The sequence below is a fragment of the Myotis nattereri genome, assembly GCF_964212035.1.
Source record: "Myotis nattereri genome assembly, chromosome: 17".
In the NCBI taxonomy this organism is placed as follows: domain Eukaryota; kingdom Metazoa; phylum Chordata; class Mammalia; order Chiroptera; family Vespertilionidae; genus Myotis; species Myotis nattereri.
Window position 1 is genome coordinate 1,985,390 of NC_138092.1, and position 17,086 is coordinate 2,002,475.

The 17,086-nt window shown below is 62.2% G+C and overlaps 1 protein-coding gene across 1 annotated transcript in view; it reads left to right on the forward strand.

Annotated features, from left to right (window-relative positions):
• Positions 1 to 16,739, forward strand: part of KCNK9 (potassium two pore domain channel subfamily K member 9) — a gene marked incomplete at its 5' end in the record, with an annotated part of 37,281 nt that extends 20,542 nt beyond the window's left edge. The window contains one exon of the mRNA XM_081111711.1: positions 13,397 to 16,739. Within this exon, the coding sequence (XP_080967837.1) occupies positions 13,397 to 14,238 (842 nt within the window). The 3' untranslated portion in view covers positions 14,239 to 16,739. The remainder of the gene's footprint in view (positions 1 to 13,396) is intronic.
• Between the last annotated feature and the right edge of the window lie 347 nt (positions 16,740 to 17,086).

The following is a 17,086-nucleotide window of genomic DNA, read 5'->3' on the forward strand; positions in this document are numbered from 1 at the left end:
CTGATCGCGCTTTGAGTGTCTGTGGGCGAGGTGTTTGCATGTAGTGGATCTTGGGTCAGGGAGGGTGGGGATGGCCCGGGGGGGCCTCAGCTGCACCCCGGAAATGTCTGGAGAGAGCAGGAGGGGGTTTCTCCGTGGGCCGTTCTGAGTGTGGGCCCAGAAGGATGGGCCTGAGATTGGGAGGAGGGCCCCCTGCAGGGGTGGGGTGGGGAGGACTAGGTCAGGCGGGGGCTCCGGTGCGGGGCGTCCAGGTGACTGGGAGCAAACACGGCACAAAGAGGTAAGACCTGCCAGGTGCTTTTCCGTGGGGCTCAGGGGAAGCCACGTGCGCGTGAGCTGTGCTGACACCGTCTCCCCTTGCCCACCACCTACTGTGGGCTCAGAAGCAGGCACGTCCACGCAGTGGTGCTGGCCACTGGCCAGGGGGAAGCTACTTGGCGTCAGAGGCCGACAGGCGGGTGGCTTTGTCCTTGTTCCTCCCGTTTCATGCAACAGACACGGGCAGCTGGGTGGGCCAGGCGCCGGGCAGGCCCCGCAGCCAGCGCTCTGCGCCCCTCCCATCCGCGTCGACGAAGCATTGAGGACGGACGAGTGTGCGGTGGGACGCCTGAGGCCCCAGACGGCCCACAGGTGACACGGCAAACTGTCCTCACGCACACGCGCCCGTGACTGCGGCTTCGTCACCCCCACCCGCTGAGGTCCTGATCCCACCCAGGAGAGAGGGTGGGGACGGAGCCAGCGCCCGGCCCTGCGCTGTGGGCTCCCAGGACCTGCCTGCGCCCAGAGCCCGCCCGGCACCTGTTGGCTGGCACTCCCGGTGGCGGCCGGCAGCGTCTGGCTCACAGCGTCGTGTATTTATGGGCCCAGGAAATACTCAGTCATCACCACGCAGCTCTTCCCTCCCGAGAGCTCTTCAGGTCCACGCTTCCCCGAAGTGGAAGGCAGAGGAAATAACCACTTCATCAGCCTCCGGCCCGGCAGGGGCTCCTGCCCTCCGGAACACCGGGTCCCCCGCGCCCCCCCTCCCCCTCCCCCCGTGTCAGAGGAAGTCCCCTACATTCACCAGGAGGAGCGCTGGGGGCAGGTGGCAGGCAGCATCGAGCTGGGGACTGAACCCCGAGCCCCCGGGACAGGCGAGGGCCGCGGGAGGGAGGGAGGTTCCCGGGTGCACGTGGTCGGCTCCGCGCCCAGCTGGTTCAGGGGTCCGCTCTTCTCTTTTTTAAATATGTTTTCAGAGAGGAAGGGAGAGGAGAGACAGAAGCATCAGTGATGACAGAATCATCGATCAGCTTCTCCTGCACGCTCCACACTGGGGATCGAGCCTGCAACCTGGGCCTGTGCCCTTGACCAGAATCGAACCTGGGACCCTTCCGTCCGCAGGCCGATGCTCCATCCACTGAGCCGCACCGGCCAGGGTTCAGGTGTTCACTCTTAGACGCACTTTTTCAGGAGCGAGGATCCAGGGCCGTGGAGCCGGGATGGGCCTAGAGTCAGGAATGCGCTGGGGACATCAGTCCTAGTATCCCGCATACGCGGCCCTGTTGGCACCGGTCTCCTGGGAGGGCTGGGGGGCACCCGGGGGCGTCTTGCGGGCCGTCTGTGGTCGGTGTGTGTCACCTGCACCCCACCAGCCTGAGCCGCGAGCCTGTCATCTCATTGAATCGTTGCCGACGGGGATCGTGTTCAGCAGCTCACAGGGGCTCAGGAGTGAGGGAGGACTTGAGCTCACGCTGGCAACACGAGTGATGGCGCGGTGAGGAGTCAGGAGCGGACCCCGGTTCGGGCCTTGGGACCCGGGTTCGAATGATGTCGTCAGAGCTGAGAGGGAGGCCCCTGCTTCTCTGTGCAGCGGGCAGGACCGGGTGGGGGTGGGGCGGGGGGGCAGACCTCCTCGGGGCGCAGATCACAGCATCGTGCAGGGAGGCCCCCGGCGCGAGGCTCAGGAGCAGAGGCCAAGACCGGGAAAGACCAGGAGGGCCAGGCTCGGCCCCTGGAGGCCCAGCAGGCAGCAGGCTGGGGCGGTGTCTCAGCCGTGGGCATCGTGGGCACCGGGTGGTCTCAGAGGCCGGGCCGGATCGCAGAATGTTTGCCGCCCCAGCCGGGAGGCCCCTCGGGCTCCAGCCTGCTGGGCGAGGGGGGGGGGGGGCGCAGGGCCTCGGTCCTGCAGCCGGAAGGAAGCAGAAGTGGATTCGAGAGGCGCCCTCTTGACCCGCCGCCGGTGCTCGCGCTGCTGCGCTCATCCTGATGTTCGCGGCTTTCGTGCTAATAGGGGCGAAGCCTTTCGGGGTCCAGTGGGCATTCCAGGCCACCCACCAGGTTCACCCAGAATCCCTTGCGAGGAGGGGCTTGGTGAGTCTCCAGTGGGACTGCGGCCTGGGGACGCCGCTGCGTGTCTCCCATGCGTCGCCAGCAGCGGAGGCAGGGCTCTCTGCTTCCCCCCTGCCCCCCCCCCCATCCTGGGAGGACCCTCACCACCACCTCGGGCAGCCGGTCTCCTCCCCAGGGACTCTGGTTGTTGACGTTCGCCCGGGCCACGTGCAGACACCCATCTACCCCAGTCCCTGCTGTGCTCGCTGATGGCACGGACCCTGAGGTGTGTGTGTGGGAGGAACATGGTCCCTTTGTCCACCCTCCGTCCTTCTCTCCTGGGGTTTGGTCCCTCAGTGGGGAGGATGGGGAGGAGGGGTGGGGGGAGGGCAGCCATAGCAGGAGGTGGGCACAGGACCCACTCTGCTAGCCCCCCCCCCCCCATCCTGAGTCAGCACCTGTTCAGCAGCCCTCACAGGCTCTGTGGCTGCCTCGACGGGCGCTTTTTATTTCTTCGTGTGGATTTGAGTTACCGACTTTCTGTTTCAGCTCGAAGGCACCCCGTGCCATTTCCTGTAGGCAGGTCTGCCAGCAACTCGAAGGCACCCCGTGCCATTTCCTGTAGGCAGGTCTGCCAGCAACGCATTCTTCCAGTGCTTATCGGTGGCATCTCACTGCTCGTGCGCTTTTGAAGGGTATGTCGATGGATACCAACTCCTGGTGGACGTGCTTTTGTTGCAGCGCTTTGCACGCGTCCTCCGAGGGCCGCGGCCTCCGTGGCTTCATTGAGGGGCCGGCTGGTCACCCTCTCGAGGGGCCTTACACGCGATGCGCTGCGCCTCTTGCTGCTTTCTGGGTCCTGTCTTTGTTGTTGACTTTCAGTAGCTTAACTAGGGCGTGTCCAGGTGTGGATCTCTCTGTGTTCATCCTACTCGGAATGGGTTAGGCTTCTTTTTCATCAAATTTTGGAAGATTTTGGCCCTTGTTGCCTTAGAAGTACTTTCTGCCTTTTGCTGTCCTCTCCTAGAACGCCAAGGAAATAAGTGGTTGATCTTCGGTGATAGTCTCACAGGTCTTGGAGGCTCTGCGTCCTTTTTTGAAAGTTATTTTTTCTTTCTGTTCCTCGGGCTGGGGAGTCTGGGTTAGGCTCTTGATGTTCCACGATTCTTTCTTCTGTGAGTCCCAGCTTGCCGTGGAGCCTTGTCTTGGGTTTTTCATTTCAGTTACTGAACTTCTCCACTCCCGGGTTTCTGTATTTTAATGGGAGTCATTTCTGTCTCTTCGCTGATACTACTGGATGCTTCCCTTTCACTCTTTATTCTTTGAACATTTAGTTATAACATCTTCTCTACTAATTGCTGGCTTCTGCAGGGACAGCGTCTATTGACTGCTTTTGGGGCCATACTTTCCTGTGTGTTTGTGTCTTGGACTTTTCTGCTGAAAGCTGGATGTTTAAGATGCTGTAACATGGCATCTCTGGAAACCAAACTCCCCGCCTCCTCCAGGGTCTGATGCTCCTGCTGCTGCTGCTGCCGCTTTCCTGGACGAATTCTGTGAAGTCCGTTTTCCTTGTCATGTGTGGTCAGGGGGTCTCTGCCTGGTGAGCTCAGTGGTCAGTGCATTGTTGGATAGAGTTTTGCTTAAACGCCTTGAGCCAGTAATTCTCCCAGACTTAGTCAAGGGGACCTGTGTGTGTATCGGGGTACACAGTGCTCTGGCAGGCTGTGTGCAGGGCCACCTTCGCCTTCACTTCCCGCTCGTGTGGGGTGTCAGGGTCAGCCAGAAGTGAGCGATGGGGCTGCTCAGTGCTTCCTGGCCATGCGCGGCCGTGTGTGTGTGTGTGTGTGTGTGTGTGTGTGTGTGTGTCCTCGCCTCCCGGGCTCGGGCAGACCTTTCCAAGGCCCCCACTCCCCGCTTTTCCGCCTTAGATTTGTGGCAGCGGCTCCTGCTCCGCGGGGGGTGCCGCTCCAGGCAGCTGCGGGATTAAAAAATTGCCTGTTTTCAGCCAAGGCCCAGGGGACGTGTTCTTGCTGAGCGAGGAGCGAGGTCGGGAAGACCAGCGTGGGGCTGGCTCTCCAGGGGCCGCCATCAGGCCGAGGCCTGTGGGCTCCAGCCGCCTCTGCCCCGTCCGCGGCTGCGGGGTGCGGTGTCCACAACCCCACCCTGGGCCGCTGGCGTTGGAGGCGACCCTGGAGCTGGGGTCGGGGAGCCGTGAGCAGGACAAGCTGGAACACCGTCACGCGGCCCGATCTCCCCGAAACGTGGCCATCTCTCCTGGGCAGCCCCTCCCTGGTCAGTGCAGCTCGCTCCTTCCCAGTGTTGGAGAGCTGGTCGGGACCCTGCCCGGGCGCCCCTGGGGGCCCTCCCCTCGCTGTGCCCACGGCGGCTGCCCGTCAGGGTAGGTCCAGCAGCAGTGGGCGGGGGGCCGGTGGACAGAGGGGACCGTGCAGCAGGGAGAAGGGAGACTGCTCCTACCCCAGCAGGGCCGGCCCTTCGCCCGCCTGGAGGATCCACCCGCCACGACCTGCATCACCCCAGCGAGGGCCGCGGGGCGTCTGGGTCGCAGCGCTGAGGGTTGGAGTCTCGGGGTCGCCACTCACGCTGTGGGACGGGGGCAGGTCCCTCGCCCTCTCTGAGCTCGGTCTGCTCCAGGAACACGGGGTGCGGGCCCCCAAGCAGCTGCCCGCTGCGGAGGGAGATTCCATGAGACCGCCCGGGGGAGGAGACGGCGCGGACCCGGTCACCTTGGCATCTCTCCGGCGCGGACCGGGTCTGGCGCTGCGCCGGTTTCCGGCTTTTTCTGGGTCTTTGTCATGACGGAGACCCCCAGAGACCCGGGTTCCCTGGTTGGCCTGCTCAGCTGAAGAAACGGCCCGTCTCCTTGAAGTTGAGGAAGAATTAAAAATGATGCGTATGGAGAATTTTTACTGGCACTGCCACGGCCTAACTGGTGCCTGTGCGGCTCGCTGTGGGCCCCGGGCGGTTTCAGGAAAGGGGTGGGGGGAACGCACCCCACGCCGCGGGGCTGGGCCGCCTCCGGGCTGGGCACGCAGGGGAGCATCCCCGCTTCTGTCGACTTAAAAACAGTGTCTTCCCCCCCCCTCCCCCCCCGGGGCAGGCGCTCTCCCCACGACTAGCAATTCATAACCCGGAAGCGTCTGAAAGCAGAAAGTGAACGAGGGAGGTGGCTGGAGGCCCAGGAGATGCGTGAAGGAGGCGGTGGGCGCGGAGTTTGCATCGCAGTTTGCGGTTCCGGTTCTGGCTCTGGTCTCTGAAGGTTAGGGGACTCGCCCAGGGCCACGCGCCGAGCAGGGCGGAGCGGTGTGGGTGTGGGTGTGGGTGTGGGTGCGGGTGTGGGTGCGGGACTGGTCTTTCTAACAGGAAGGACACTGATCACGAGCTCCTGCGCCCTGGCTGTGGGTCCCCGCGGACAGGGGTGGCCGTGGGTGCTGATGGATGCAGGACACTCACCCTGCGGAGGGCGCTCCGGGCAGGAATGGGTCCTCCCTGTGTGGCTGGTAGGAGACGCGTGAATCAGCGGGGCTTTGCTGTTGGGGGCCCTGTGGGCCATCCACACCCTAGGGGACCCACCCCAGGTTCCCCCTCACACCAGGCCCCGAAACGGGTGCAGGACCCAGAGCCCAGCTCTACTCGGGGCCGTGGCTCTGCCCCCCGACCCCTGTTTGGTGGCTCTGTCATGCAGACCCCAGGCCTGTTCCAGGGTTCTGACCCCGAGCGCCGGGGCCGGCCCGGAATCTGCAGGCTGACCGGCCCCCAGGGAGCCCCCTGAGCGCTCCGGGCCGCACCCCGGGGAACACGGGCCCGGGAGAGCGCGTGCTGGCACCTCACCGGGAAGGGCTTTGGCAGGTGGGAGGCCCGGGGCTGGCGTGGGAGAGGCCCACTGTGCGGACTCGAGGGCTCGGCCCCGGGCTGCGTGCCTCACACAGCGTGCCCACCTCCCGGCGTGGAGAGGCGTGGGGGTCCTTTGCCTGTGACGGATGAGGAAACTGAGGCTCAGGTGGCAACGCGACTCAGTCACGTCCGGCCAGTGCGGGGCCCCCAGCTGTCCCCTCCGTCCCCGGGGCAGCGGGACAGGCTTTCCTGCCACTCGCTGGCGGCTCCTGCAGGGCCCCTGGGGGGCAGTCCGGGGGACAGGCTCGGACGGGACGGGTGGGCAGGGGTTCGGTTCCACTGCAGTTGTTGTTACTCACCCGAGGGTGTTTTTCCATTGATCTTGAGAGAGAGCAAAAGACGGAGAGGCAGAGAGAAACATCGATGTGAGAGAGACATCGGTGGGTTGCCTCCTGCACGAGCCCAGACCAGGGCCCGGGCCGGGGAGGAGCCTGCAACCGAGGTCCGTGCCCTTGGCCAGCATGGAACCCGGGACCCTTCAGTCCGCAGGCCGACGCTCTATCCGCTGAGCCACACCGGCCAGGGCCTCACTGCAGTTGCGGGCCTACTGCTCGCTCTTGACCTGTGAGGCCATTTCTCTGAGGAACGGCCTTTCCAACGCTGGGAAGGAGCGGAGCTGCACTGACCAGGGAGGGGCTGCCTAGGAAGGATGGCCACGTTTCGGGAAGAACAGGCCGCGTGACGGTGTTCCAGCTTGTCCTGCTCACGGCTCCCACCCCAGCACCGACGGCAACGTGCGGGTTCGGGTGCCGACGCGGCGGTTTCTGCGCGCTGTTTGTCAGGGTTCCCGAGCTTTGCCAGGGGGCCCCGTTCTCATGTAAAAGGGGAAACTGAGTCAGGCCACGGAGACCTTCCCATGGACTGAGCCCAGGTCTCTCCCCAGGCCCGTCCTTGGGGCCAGCGTGGCCTCCCCGTGGCCGCATCTGGGAGTCGCCAGCGGAGCGCCTTGCAGGTGGGAGGGGCCTCTCCTGCAGCAGCCGTGCCTCGGTTTCTCGTGGGGGAGGGGGCAGCGGGGGTGGGGGGTGGGGTGGGGGCTGAGTGTGCGGAGCTGGGCCTGGAGGAGAGCTGGCCGCGCGGTGGCCAGTCCGCTCCCCCTGCAGGACGGCGGCCCGCGGGCCGGCTGCCTTGGCCGAGGCTGCCCCTGCCCAGCGCGAACGGCTCCGGGACACCGAGCCGCTAGCAAGACAGATGCAGGCCCGCCTCCCGGTCCAGGGCCGATCCTCACCCGCAGGCAGCCGGGCAGCCGCCTTAGTCCAAAGGGCGGCCCGGCTCTGAGAGATGGAGCCAGGCCGGTCCCATTCGCGGGCGCCTCCGATGCTGGGCACAGGCCGGGACCCCTGACAGCAGGCGCTGGGCGACAGCCTGTCTGTGCCTCACTTTCTCATCTGTGACCCGAGGTGCTCACAGGACGCCCCGCTCTACGCCCCCACGTCTCTTAGGTCCCTTCCTCTGTGGCGGGAGGTCCAGGGAGCTGGTTAGAATGCAGAGGCCCAGGCCCCGGACCTGCTGGCTCAGGACCTGCCCGTCAGCGACACCAGCTGACCCCACCCGTGAGCCGTGCTGGGGAGCAGGGCTTCCGACGCCACCGTTCCCCTCCGCCCCAGGAGCAGGTATCTGGTGGAGAGAATCACTGAATGGCGGCCTCCTGCAGGCCCCCACTGGGGGTGGAGCCCGCAACCCGGGCGTGACCTCCTGGTTCATAGGTCGATGGGCAACCACAGCCCTGCCGGCCGGGCTCCCTTTCGTCGGTTCTAACAGCCCCATTGCCTTTGGCCTCTCTGGCCCTGTTGACCCCCCGCCCCCCCCCTCCCCCGCTTGAATCACACATTTCACAAATGAGGACCCAGGCCTCCTGCCTCCAGGTCGTGGAGATCCCTGTGTGCCCAGGGGCCTCTGAGAATTCAGAGCCGGCCAGAGTGAGGGCAGGACTCTGCCCTTTGGAGGCAGGAGAGGTCTGAGCAAAGCTGGGCAACTGGCAGACCAGGGCAGGGGCCGGGGAGCCGACGGCCAGGGCTCTCTGTCCCCCCTCGGGTCTCCGGTGTGAATCCTGCCTTCTCCCTCTCGCGCCTCCACGGTGATGAGCCCTAAGGGGGACCCTCCACAGCAAACAGGAAGAAAGCCGTGTTTTAATACTTGGCTTCACCTCTGTTACCGGAAGGATCCATTGTTCCTGAGTGGGCCCTGCTGCGAAGTTGGACTTAGGCTCCTCATTCTGCACACTTCTCAGCAGTCAGCCAGGTCTTACGTAATTCCAGGGACTTCATTTTCCGACTCAGATGTGCTCCCCCACATTTCCTTGTAGTTTCTTTTGGGGGGCGGGGTAGGCACCATGAGTGGAGGGAAGGAAAGAGAGGAAGAGAGAGGGGGATTTATGGGGGGGGGGTGGCGGAGACCAGAGGAGACACAGGCTTCCGTCAGGGTCCCCCACAAACCTTGGCTGCAGGGCCCCCGGGCGGGAGGACAACAGGGACAAAGCCGGAGCCCGACGAGTCTCCCGTGGGGCCCAGAGAGACCACAGTTTGCCCTGTTTCTCACCCAGGCCACGGAGGTAACAGCGCTCACCGGGCACTGGGCGTTCCTCCCCTCTGGGAGTAAGTGACTCCGGGAGCCCAGCACTGTAGCTCGTCCCTCACGACTGTTTGCGGCCACCACCACCACCATCTTGTTGTTACGGGGGTATTTCGCCAGGGCGGCCGTGGATGGATGCTGACTTCTGGGGGGAACTTTCCTCTTAGCACGTTGTCTCCGGGAAGGATGAATGGCTCTTCCCCTGGTTGGATGCGGTCCCAGGGGAAGGGTGGGCTGTGGGCGGTGCTGCGGCAGGCCCGGTGTGTCCGCAGTCCCCCGAGCTCCCGCCAGAGGGCGCCCTTGCATCTCCCGTCCCCGACTCCCCTGGCAGGAGGCGCTTGAGCCAGCGGGCCTGTGGGCTCGAACCATCATTTCTGCCCATTCAACTCTTTATTGGACACACGGATGAGCCTCAGCAAAGCAAGTTTATTGGGTGGATGGAGGATTTCCAAGGGCATGGCTCCATGCTTCCGTGGTTCCCAGCCCCAGAGGTTGATGGGGTGGGGGGGGGGCGCGGGTGGTGCTGGGAAGGGCTGTGTCTGGATGCCCAGCGCCTGCTGGCTGTCTCACTCAGGGAGAGCTGACCCTGGTGGGTGCCTCCTTAGAGCCCCAGCAGCCGGCAGCCGTGAGAGATGGGGCCCGTCACCAGCTCCCGGAGGAGGAAAGGGGCTGGCCCTCCACCCCCACCTGCTGCTCAGAGGGCTCAGCTGGGAGGCCCTGGGCCAGGCTCTTCCCCACACTCCTGCCGGCATCTGCACCCTCCGGTGGCTGCACGCAGGGCCGAGGGCTGGAGCCTCAGCGTTCTCCCCTGTGAGATGGGCTCACACATCCTGTGGGTGGAGTTCCCCTCGGGGATTGTGGGAAGGGGCCCCAGTCTACCCAGAACGGCCCTGCCCCCCTGGGCGTGGCCCTCCTCGGTTTGGGGGGGGCGTGGGCAGGAGGACCTCCGCTGCTGGGGGAGGCGGTCAGCGGGCCATGTCACCTCTTGTTGCCTTGGTTTGTGCATCTGTGAAATGGAACCAACTGTGGGCTCAGTGACGGAGGGAAGGCGAAAGGGGGCTGGGTGGCGGGGAGCCCCGCGTTTGGGGGGCTCGCTGAGCCCCACGCTGCTGCACCCCTTCCTTCCCTCCAGCCCCTCCTGTTCTCTCCCTTCCCTTCCTGCCATTTCAGGATGCCTCTGCTTGAGACAAACAGATGGTCTGTTTTGTCTTGTTTTGTTTGGCCTGTGCCACATATAAAAATGTTTAATTAGACACCAATTAGATCCCACATTTTCAAAACTCCACATTCCCAGCTTCTCTTTTGAAATCAGGTTGCCTGCCCTGCCCCCCCCCCCCCCCCCGCCCCCCCAGCCCCGGCCTCCGTCTGCCCACACCCTGCTCCCCTCACCTGCGGGGTCCCCTCGCCCCCGCGGACAGGCCAGGGTGGCTCCTGTGAGAGACGGAGTTGGGTGCAGGGTGTTTGCGCTGCGAAGTGCTCTGTTACCCGCAGACTGCTGCTCATTCTTTGTCGTCACGCCGAGGCGTAGGGCAGGCTGAGCCTTCATCAAGTGCAATCAAAACACTGGCCGAAGCCAGAAGTTTCCGAGGGAGACCATCCGGAAGCCTGCGAGGGGCTGGCTCGGGGGGCTCAGACACGGGGTGGAACGTCCCCACCTCAGGACATGCTCCCTGTGGGGGGCCCTCCTCGGGGTGCTGGGTGACTCAGGGCTCCGGCCATCGCACTCCGGGTCCCTTCAGCTCCCGCAGGAAAGCCCACAGCCCAGTGGCTCAGGGCTGGGCTGGCGGCCCAGTCAGAGCCGCAGGAGGCAGCTGCCCGGAGGGTGCGGAGCCCAGGCCCTGGTGCTGGGGCGCGGAGCTCAGGGGCGTCCTATGGCAGGAGGGGACGCTGGCCAGGGCGGCTGAACCGGGCACGCGTTTCAGATGAAAGAGTGAATGCAGGGGCGCGTGGTCACCTTCACCCGACTCTCTTTATAAAAAAATGTATTTTTATTCATTTCAGAGAGAGGAAGGGAGAGGGACAGAGAAAGAAACATCAATGATGAGAGAGCATCATGGGTCGGCTGCCTCCTGCACGCCTCCTGCTGGGGATCGAGCCCACAACCTGGGCATGTGCCCTGACGGGGAATCGAACTGTAACCTCCTGGTTCATAGGTCGATGCCCAACCACTGAGCCGCGCTGGCCGGGCACACCTGAGTCTTAATAATTATCGTGTGTCGCTCTGCTCCTCCGGAATCTGAAAAGGGCCCGATGGGGCAGGGGGAGGGGAGGGGAGCGGAGGGGGCGACCCCAGGACCAGCAACAACACAGCTGCCAGGTGCCTGGGAGGTAGTTCCCGGAACGTGTGGAGCAGGCTCTGCACTGGGAACCGCCAGCAGGTACGGGGCTTCCCAAAGCCCTCAGCTGCCTCCCTTCCGGACCCCCTCCTCTTGGGGGAAGGGCGAGCGGGGAGCTGACCGCAGGCTGAAGTGGGAGCTGGCCAGGAAGCCTGGGGGCCAGGGCGGCTCTCCTCCCACCTCCCTCCCCAGCGCCACCCTGAGTCACCCCTTAATGCGATTTGTGCCTGTTGGACTCCTGCCAGCACAGAATCCTCGCATGCGCTTTATAAAGATTTCATTCTCTTCCGGCAATAGGTTTGCTGAAGCCCAAAGGCCCAGGTGGCCAGCTTCTGCCCTACCTGCCACCCACACCTGCACCTGGCCTTCCAGCTGCTTCCACTTGCGGAGCGGGGAGCCGGGCTGCAGTGAAACTGGCAGAAGATGGGGAGGCCTGGGGAGGGGGGACCGGGCAGGGTCCCTTCGGGACTCAGGACTCACACCCGCTGGCCGGGTGCCAGGGGTAGTCTTGTCCACAAACGTGCAGCAGCCCCAGCGGGAGTTCACAGCCGGGGGCTCGCCGCCTGAGGGGGCATCGCAGCAGCGCAGGAGGGTCTGGCCAGAGGCAGCGGAAGGAGGCTGTGTGTGTCCGGTGCCTCCATGTCCCGTGCGCGCGTCGCGGCTCTACTCTACCTGCGCCTTGTTCACGCAGCTCCAGTGAGACCCCGGCTCTGCGGGAGGGACCCGGGCTGCCTGTGTTCCAGGCAGGTGCCTGTGAATGTCGGATGTGCACGTGGCTCTCGGCGCAGTCTCAGCAGATCCCGTGAGCAATATAAACCCCCGTGCTTACCCAGGTGTTTCATGCTCCTGAACCCGAAGGCTCCGTCTGGCATCTTTTCCTTCCAGTCAGAAGAACTTCCTTTATTTTTAAAATATATTTTTATTGATTTCAGAGAGGAAGGGAGAAGGAGGAGAGAGATAGAAACATCAATGATGAGAGAGAATCATTGATTGGCTGCCTCCTGCACGCCCCACACTGGGGATTGAACCTGCAACCCAGGCATGTGCCCTTGACTGGAATCGAACCCGGGACCTTTCAGTCCACAGGCTGATGCTCTGTCCACTGAGCCACACCAGCGAGGGGAGAACTTCCTTTGGAAGTCATGCCATGCAGATTGGCTGTTAGCAAATTCTCCTATGTATTTTGCCTTCACTCTTAAAGGATATTTTCTCTGCATAGACAATTCTGGGTTAGCAGCCTTTTTCAGAAAGCTCTTTGAAGGTGCGATTCCACTGTTTCCTGACCTCCACTGTTTAGGATGGGAAGTAAGCAGAACTCACACAGCTGCATCCCTGTATGTGACACATTGTTTCTCTCTGGCTGCTTTCAAGATTTTCTGTCTTTGGTTTTCGGCAGTTTCACTCGGACGTGTGGCTTTCTTCGTGTGTATCCTGCGTGGGATTCGCGCAGCTTCTTGAATCTGTACACTTGTGTCCGTTACCAAATTTGGCTCGATCCTGACTTTCTGGTCTTGGTCTCGATTTCCCTTCTACGAAGCCTTGCGTGATTGCCCTCAACTGTCGGAAGCTTTGCTTGTTTATTTTTTATCTGCGTTCCTCTCTGCTCTTCAGATCGGGTGCTTTCCACTGGCACATCTTTGCTCTCCCTTTAATAAAGAGGCGGTGGCGACAGGAGTGAGCACCGAGCCTGGCCTGCAACGTGCAGCGTCCTTGGCTGGCCACCGTCCGTGCTGGCCGTTCACCGCCCGTGCTGGCCGTTCACCGCCCGTGCTGGCCCACGGGGGGCATGTTTGGTCTTCTTCGTCGGGCTTGGTGCCTTCGCAGTTTTCTTTGTAGCAAATGGGCTGTTTTTCTTTTTTTTTAAATTTTGTGTTGCTCTAAGAAGAACCGTGAAATGGCTCCCAAACTCTTCTTCCTCTCCCAACGGAAATGCTGCAGATCACCACCTCCCCCCACCCCCAGGCTTCAAAGGACATTTCTCCACCGATTCCTCCCACTCTCCTCTCCCCTCCCTTCTGGGCAGATTCCAAACTCATCCCAAGGAAACCACCCAGGTCCCCCCTACCTGTCTGCATTGGTTGTCTCTCTTCCTCTCTAACCCTAACCCCCCATCCCCCCCTGCATCCCAACCTCCCAGGGAAACTCCCCAGCCCCTCCCCATTGAAATGCCCCCAAGCCCGACTCCCTCCCCTCCCCTGCCCCCCCCCCCTCCCCGTCCAACCTCACGGGCCCTCCGGTCACTGGCTCTCCCTGTGCTCTCTCTCCCCTCCCAGGCTACGGGCACGCGGCCCCCGGCACGGACGCGGGCAAGGCCTTCTGCATGTTCTACGCGGTGCTGGGCATCCCGCTGACGCTGGTCATGTTCCAGAGCCTGGGCGAGCGGATGAACACCTTCGTGCGCTACCTGCTGAAGCGCATCAAGAAGTGCTGCGGGATGCGCAGCACCGACGTGTCCATGGAGAACATGGTGACGGTGGGCTTCTTCTCCTGCATGGGGACGCTGTGCATCGGCGCGGCCGCCTTCTCGCAGTGCGAGGACTGGAGCTTCTTCCACGCCTACTACTACTGCTTCATCACGCTCACCACCATCGGCTTCGGGGACTACGTGGCGCTGCAGACCAAGGGCGCCCTGCAGAAGAAGCCGCTCTACGTGGCCTTCAGCTTCATGTACATCCTGGTGGGGCTGACGGTCATCGGGGCCTTCCTCAACCTGGTGGTCCTCCGGTTCCTGACCATGAACAGCGAGGACGAGCGGAGGGACGCCGAGGAGCGGGCGTCGCTGGCCGGGGCCCGGAACAGCATGGCCATCCACGTGCCCGAGGAGGCGCTGCGGGGCCGGGCGCGCTGCAAGGCGGACGGGGACCTGCAGTCCGTGTGCTCCTGCTCCTGCTACCGGCCGCAGGGCCGCGCGGGGGGCCGCCCCACGGGACACCAGAACTCCTTCGGCGCCCAGCTCGGCCCGCAGTACTTCCACTCCGTCTCCTACAAGATCGAGGAGATCTCCCCGAGCACACTGAAGAACAGCCTCTTCCCGTCGCCCATCAGCTCCGTCTCGCCGGGGCTGCACAGCTTCACGGACGTGCACAGGCTCATGCGCCGGCGGAGGTCCATCTAGGGGGCGGGCGGGGGCGGGGAGGGCCGCGGCAGAGACCGTCACCTGTCACGTCACGTTCCGTTGGCCCCACTCGTCTTGCTTTTGGTTAACTTTTTTTTTATTTTTACTGATTTCAGAGAGGAAGGGAGAGGGAGAGAGAGATGGAAACATCCATGATGAGAGAGAAGCATGGACTGGCTGCCTCCTGCACGCCCCCCACTGGGGATGGAGCCCGCAACCCGGGCCTGTGCCCTGACCGGGAATCAAACCCTGACCTTCTCGGTCATAGGTTAACTCTCAGCCCCGGAGACATGCCAGCTGGGCCCCACGTCTTTCCTCGCTTGTTTATTTATTACCCTTCCTCCGTCAGAGGTGTCCTGTCACCGTCATTCCTTCCTGTCCTTCCTTCCTTCTCGGTTTCCTCTCTTCGCCCCCTTTCCAGCCGGACGGAGCCCGCCCAGGCCTCCTCTGAAACGCGCATCTGAGCATGAAGCATGGGGTTCTTCTTCCTCCTCCTTCCTCACCAGCGACACATGCCTTACATCTCCCCGGGCCGGCCCCTCGCGGGGTGGCCTCCCCCGGACAGTGTGACACCGAGACCACGGGACACAGCTGAGACGATACTCAGCCCAGAGCGGCACGCCAGGTGGAGCCTTAGCGCCCACCCCCAGGGCGTCCCCGACCGGCGCCTCTCTTCCCTCTCCAGGGAGTGGGTGGCTGTGTGTAGGTGTGTGTGCGCCTGTGTGTGTGCGCCTCTGTGCCTGTGTGTGTGTGCGTGTGCGTGTGCGTGTGCGTGAGCGGGCACCGTGCGACGTGGAGGAAAGCACAGGTATTCATTTCTTTTCTCCATCCTACAGTTTTGTTAATAGCCTGCTTCTGGCTGCTTCCAAACAACCCAGGAAAACAAAACCCACGAGTTTTTTGATTTATCATCTTGCCAAGTCGAGCATGTTCCGCGAGCAGCCTTTCTCCCCGATGCGTCATGCCCATACTTTTAAAATGCTAGGTTCTAAATTATATTAACTTATTTTTAGGGGGCGGGGTGGGGTGGGCAAGGCGACATGGATCATTTTAGCTTGCCAGTTAAAAACATTTTTTTAAAGCATGTACTCTGTTAAACTGGTATGCATTCTCAACACAAGGAAACGCTATCGGTGGGACCATCCGAAGCCAATAGTACTATTACTTTATTACAGACATGTTTAGTTTTATCATCTCCAGTTCTAACAGTTTACCATGCGACTGGAAGCGTCCGGATAATCCGGGAGCTGGGAGGGTAGACCACTACTTCCCTCTTATTTCTGTGATGGTGGTGGGCATGGCCATTGGTGCCGCAGCCACCCGAATGAGTGAGGGTCACGGTGTGGGGTGCGTGGATGTGAGTGGGTATCAGTAGGTCAATGTGGGTTCTTTTCCTAATTAAGAACAAAAAGACAGGGCATTCCTCGTTAACAAACCTCTCTCTATGTATATGTATTCTAGGAAAGCCTGTCTCTAACTGCGTCTGATTGTAAATACGGGGGCATTCGTGTTGGTCTCAGGAAGGCGGAGAGGCAGGGAGCCGCGTCTTGGCCTGCTGGGGGCTCGTCAATCTCAGGGGACAACTTTTCCGAGAGGGGAAATTCCTCCCACTCTCACTAGGGGGTGACCTCAGAGGACAGCTAGGCGCCGATGGCCCCTGGAGGCCCTTCCAAGGACAGCCACGCCAGCCCTGCCATTCCCACAGTCACCGCCTCCTGCTCCTTCGGCTCCGGGTGCAAATGGGCTTTGGCTGATTGCTCGGTAGGTGCCGGGAGCCCCAGCGGGATCCTGGGAAGAGGAAGCTACACGGTTTCTGAAAGGAACCAAATGCCGCCAGTCCAAGCCTTTGGCCCATAGCACTGAAACCCAGCACACAAGACCCCTCTAAACAGGCACGCTCTCCATGCTACACCCATGTCCCATCTATGTCACATCCCTGTTACACACGGCCCCTTGTGCAGGGCACAGGACCTGGGAAGGACCTCAGACGCTCTGGGCCTAACGGGACAGATCTGTCTCCAGGGTCTGTCTCTATTCTCTCGTGTCTAAGATTTTTTTAAAAAACGTTAGGGCTCTAAAGCCTGTGCAGAGAGTAGGAACAGTTGCTCTTTTTGATCTTCCCTCCCCACTCCCGGGAGAGAGCGCCGGCTGCAGGGGCCGCAGGGCAAGGCCGTCCACACCCGTTCGCAGAGCCTCTGAGCTGTGCTGGAGGCTGCGGGCAGGAGGTAGCATTTCTCCTGAAAACGTGGGTCAGTGTGGCCCGGGGGGGGGGGGGAGGGTGCATGGGCCCATCAGGACTCGGCCTGGATGTCCGGTCAGCGGCCACACTTGAAGGCTGAGCCACCAAAAAAAGAAAACCCAGAGTCATTTGACTTGGCCGGTCCTGGGAGCTGGGGAGAGGGAGCGGGAACAGTGTCACCACCAACAATGGCCTCCTCACGAGAACCAGAGCCCTGGGCAGAAGTGCATTTCCTGGGGTTCTTTCTCAACCTCACCTTGGTAGAGGCAACAAAAAAAGAAGAAGACATCTATTACCATGATGTCCTCCCCCCCAAATTTCTATTTTGCAAATTCCAGATTTATAGAGAAGTGGAGTGAGTGGTAGGAGGGCCTCCTGTGGCCTCTCGCCCGACTCCCCAGCCTCCAGCACTCCGCCTCAGTGGCTGCCTCCTCTCCCGCCGCCCCGCCCCCCACGCACACTCAGGAATTTGGAGGGTGAAGGGATGCATGCACCTTCAGGTGGTGCCGCCAAAGAAAAAACTGGTCTCGCAGGGACAAGAGCCTCCTCTCAGATAACAGTGCCGGTATCCCCCTAAAAACTTACATTTCACACAATAGCATTTATTAT